Source organism: Suricata suricatta, chromosome 6, assembly GCF_006229205.1.
Source record: "Suricata suricatta isolate VVHF042 chromosome 6, meerkat_22Aug2017_6uvM2_HiC, whole genome shotgun sequence".
Taxonomy (NCBI): Eukaryota; Metazoa; Chordata; class Mammalia; order Carnivora; family Herpestidae; genus Suricata; species Suricata suricatta.
The window spans coordinates 143,587,494-143,591,262 of record NC_043705.1 but is presented as its reverse complement, the minus strand read 5'-3'; the positions used below and the strand labels follow the sequence as shown (position 1 = coordinate 143,591,262).

At 60.6% G+C, this 3,769-nt stretch overlaps 1 protein-coding gene across 1 annotated transcript in view; it reads right to left on the bottom strand.

Annotated features, from left to right (window-relative positions):
- Positions 1 to 697: 697 nt before the first annotated feature.
- The window catches only part of MED10 (mediator complex subunit 10), a 5,988-nt gene continuing 2,916 nt past the window's right edge, over positions 698 to 3,769 (bottom strand). The window contains exons 3-4 of the mRNA XM_029941292.1: positions 2,989 to 3,091; positions 698 to 1,335 (exon numbers count right to left, since the gene is read on the bottom strand). Of these exons, the coding sequence (XP_029797152.1) occupies positions 1,237 to 1,335; positions 2,989 to 3,091 (202 nt within the window). The 3' untranslated portion in view covers positions 698 to 1,236. The remainder of the gene's footprint in view (positions 1,336 to 2,988; positions 3,092 to 3,769) is intronic.

The window sequence follows — 3,769 nt, the reverse complement described above, 5'->3', positions numbered from 1 at the left end:
GTCAGGGCGGCGCTGCCTCAGGAACACCTGGAGCCACCGGAACCTGCGGGAGGCAGGAAGGACCCCTCCTGCCGGACACCCGGTCTCTGGACCGCTATTACCGCTGGTGCCACTGCCACACTGCGGCCCCAGGGCGCAGGGAGCTGGTCGGTCAGGGGCAGGTTCCGTGGGCGGCCCTCCCGCTCAGGGCTCCCTCCTGGGGGCCACTGTCCGCCCCCACACCCTGCGGCTGAAACGCGCAGCCCTGGGGCCGGTGAGTCGCCGTCTTCAGGATGTGGGGTCTCTAGGAAACTGGCTGCAGGAACTCAGAATCCTGCTTTGTAGTTTTTTAATGTTTATTTTCAGAAAGAAAGAGAAAGAGAGAGCACAGAGATGAACGGGGAGGGGCACAGAAGAGAGAAGGAGAGAGAGAATCCCAAGCAGCCCCCACACGGTCAGCGAAGAGCCCCAAACGGGGCTCGGAGCGAATCTCACAGACACGGAGATCGTGACCTGAGCTGAAATCAAGAGTCAGACCCTTAACCGACGGGGCCCCCAGGCGCCCCCAGAGTCTGCCTCACCTCTTCCGGCCTGGACGCCTGGAGAACGGCTGTGTGAACATCACTCCCGCTCTGGGGAGGTGACAGCTGACGGTTCACAGGATACACCGTACTGCGCTATAAACTGTTATAAAAATAACCGCACGGAATCCATCACATAAATACTTAAAGGCTTTATTATGTGCTTATGTCTAATCAAAATCCATGTACCATTACACTGAACACAGTCTTCACGCACCGTAACTGAAAATACACAACACAAGACCAATTCAGAGTATTGCTCAAATAAAACCAACTTTTCTTTTTGAATTTTTTCTTTTTAAGCTTTGACACCATAATAAAATGGAAAACACACAGTACATAGAAAGAAAACTATGAGGTGGAGTTTTTAAAAACAATTCACTGATCAGAGCGAATACTCCCGACCTACCCTGCTGGGCGATCAACGCAGGGCTCAGACGTGCGGTCCCCAGCCGTGTGAGAGCCGGGGACCGGACAGATGCACATCGGGGACGGAGGGGCGGCCGGGGGCACAGCTCCGCAAGCGTCCGGGCCCCGCCGTCCCCGGGACAGGGGCGAGGGCAGGGCTGCTGGAGGGCGGGCCGAGGAGCCGGCGCCGCTGCGGCGCTCAGTCCCCGCCTGCCTGCAGTTCACAGCGGCACGCGAGACCGGGGGTCTTCGAAAGCAGGACATGAAGTTAGGAAGGGGGGTGGTCCTCCCCTCGGATGCTTCGATACTTAGCCATGTCTTCAGGGAATACTTTAGAAAGTTCTTGAATCAACAGGCTTTTAAATTTCTAAGAAGAAAAACATACAGGATCAAAATACCTTCGACCCATCCCCAGGTTACGGACTGCCCACTCCCCGCCCCCCAAGCCTCAGACTCAAAGGAGCAGAAGCTGTGCCTCCCCTCCGCGTAGCGGCCGTCCACACTGCCTGCTCCTGACCCAGCTACCACCAATGCCTACAAGCTCAGAACCGCGTCGGAGGTACGTTAGGACCTGAGGGAGGGCCGTCCATGAGAACAAACTACTACTTCAAGTAGAAAACCTGGCTGCTGCGGCTCCGTGCTCCCCCTTCACCCGCTGACCCCTGCAACCTGACAGGCGGCCCGGAACCCGCCGGCCCGGACACCTCCCCTGTGCGCCGCTGGAAGGAAGCGCTGCGGACAGGAACGAACGGGATCGGACACTGCACCACAACACCCACACAGGCTGCCACTCGGGGAGGCTGAAACACACGGTCCGCTGGGCAAACAAAGGCCACGGAACTGCACCACGAAACCTGCTCAGGTCTCAGATGATGAACACGGATGCGCACTGAAGGTCACGGCCCCCACACGTCACTGCCTGCAGGGACCCCACAGTGCCCAGGGCGAGGCAGGAGCCCAGCATGCACAGCCTGTCTGCTCGCCCACGACGGTGCCGGCCACCACGGCCTGATGTCCTGGGGGTGACGCTGAGTCCGACACAGCACTGCTGAGCAGGGCAGGCTGCCCAGCGCCAGGACAGACCACCTGCAGAAGCTGGGACCCGGGGCAGCAGGTCAGACCATCTGTGGGGACGTCAGGACGCTGGTGACCCGGAAATGCAGGTGACAGGCACGTCACTGTCATGCAGGGAGGGCCTCCTGGCTCCTTACCCATGCTAGGCCACAGAGCCCCGAGCCCCGAGGTCACTGCGTGGCCGTCCCCGTGCACAGGCAGGAACACGACGCTCATGCCCCGAGGGGCTGGAGTGTGTGCTGCCATGGACAAGATGGCAGGAAGGAGGGGACCGCTGGAGGCCACTGCGGACACGAGGCCGGGCGGCTGGGCCGGGGTGAGGACTGGGTGGGGGTGGGAGCTGGCACACGCAGGCGATGAGGGGCCGGCGCAGCCGGGAGAGCGGGAACCACGCACCCCGATCTGAACCATGGCTCAGTCAATGGAAGTTTAAAAAGAAAAAAGCCCTGCAGATTTCACATCCAAGATGCACGGGGTTTTCTAGCTCTCCTCAGAGCGAGGAACGCACAGAGACGTGCTCTGTGGGGCGCTGCGGACGGGGGCCCGGAGCCGGCGCTGGAGACCAGCGCTGAACGAGGAGCAGGAGTAAAGATCCCGGAACCCTCTAGACCCCGGAACCGTCACCGGGGGAAATGGCCGCATCCAGAGGCAGCAAAGTACAAGCCCGCGACACCAGGTCTCACAAAGGCCCCCGGTGGGCCGGCGACAGGGAACCGGCACAGGAGAACTCATCAGGACTCTCCTAACGGCAGGCCACTCCCCGCTGCGTCCTGTCCGCCCCCACCAGGGCCCCAGCGCTGTGTCAGCTGCCGCCAACACGCAGAGAGATCTCGGCGCGCAGCCGCATGAAACAGCACGTCTTACCACGCACGGAGCAAGGCCCATCAGCCAAACCCGCTCCGTACTTCCTCCCCTCAGACCCCTGCCCGTGCCCCCGGCGCCTCACCTTCATGGTGTCGATCTTGCCTTTCACCTGTTCGTTCCTGGCCAGGGCCCTCTCCAGGCACTCCTTGGTGTAGAGTTGGGGGTTTCGTCCTTGATCTATGTATCTGCAAACAGCAAACACCTCCGTTAACGTGCTCCTGGCTGACGCCTATGCTCGCGGTTTTCCTACGGACGGGAAGGAGCAGGCCCTCGTTCAGGCAAAGCGCTGCCTGGGAACCCAAGGAGTCAGGATTCCTCCACTTACGCAAATACAGGCGACCTGATCGCATCTCCTTCCAACAGCGCAACTGACTGACGAGACCAAGCAAGGAGCAGTCACACCCCGAGCGAGCCTCATATCCTCAGCATCCTCTCTGCTCCAGAGCCCGCGATCCTGACGGTGACCTGTGAGGTCAGGCCGCTCTCGGCGAGAGAGGACCAACTGAGCCAGGGCTTCAGGCAGGGCCGGGGGCAGGCACCCCACCAGTTCCCGGGGAAGCCCTTCAGAGAGGAGCCTGGGCGCTGCCAGAGCGGGGAGCTGCGGACGGGACAGCCCCGGCCCCACCTTCCCAAGATCAAGCACAACACACCGTTCTACCACCTTTGGGGGGCGGCGGCCCTGATCACCCCTTCCCTCAATACACCCGAGTAACACGAATTTAACAGAGAAATTCTCTCCAATTATTTCTAAAGTACAGAACTGTTTTTGAAATTTTTGACACTTGCCCCCCAAAGTGTCCTCCGTACCCGGCAGACGTCACCAAGCGTGCCAGCTGGATGAGCAGCCACGTTCTGGGCCCTGC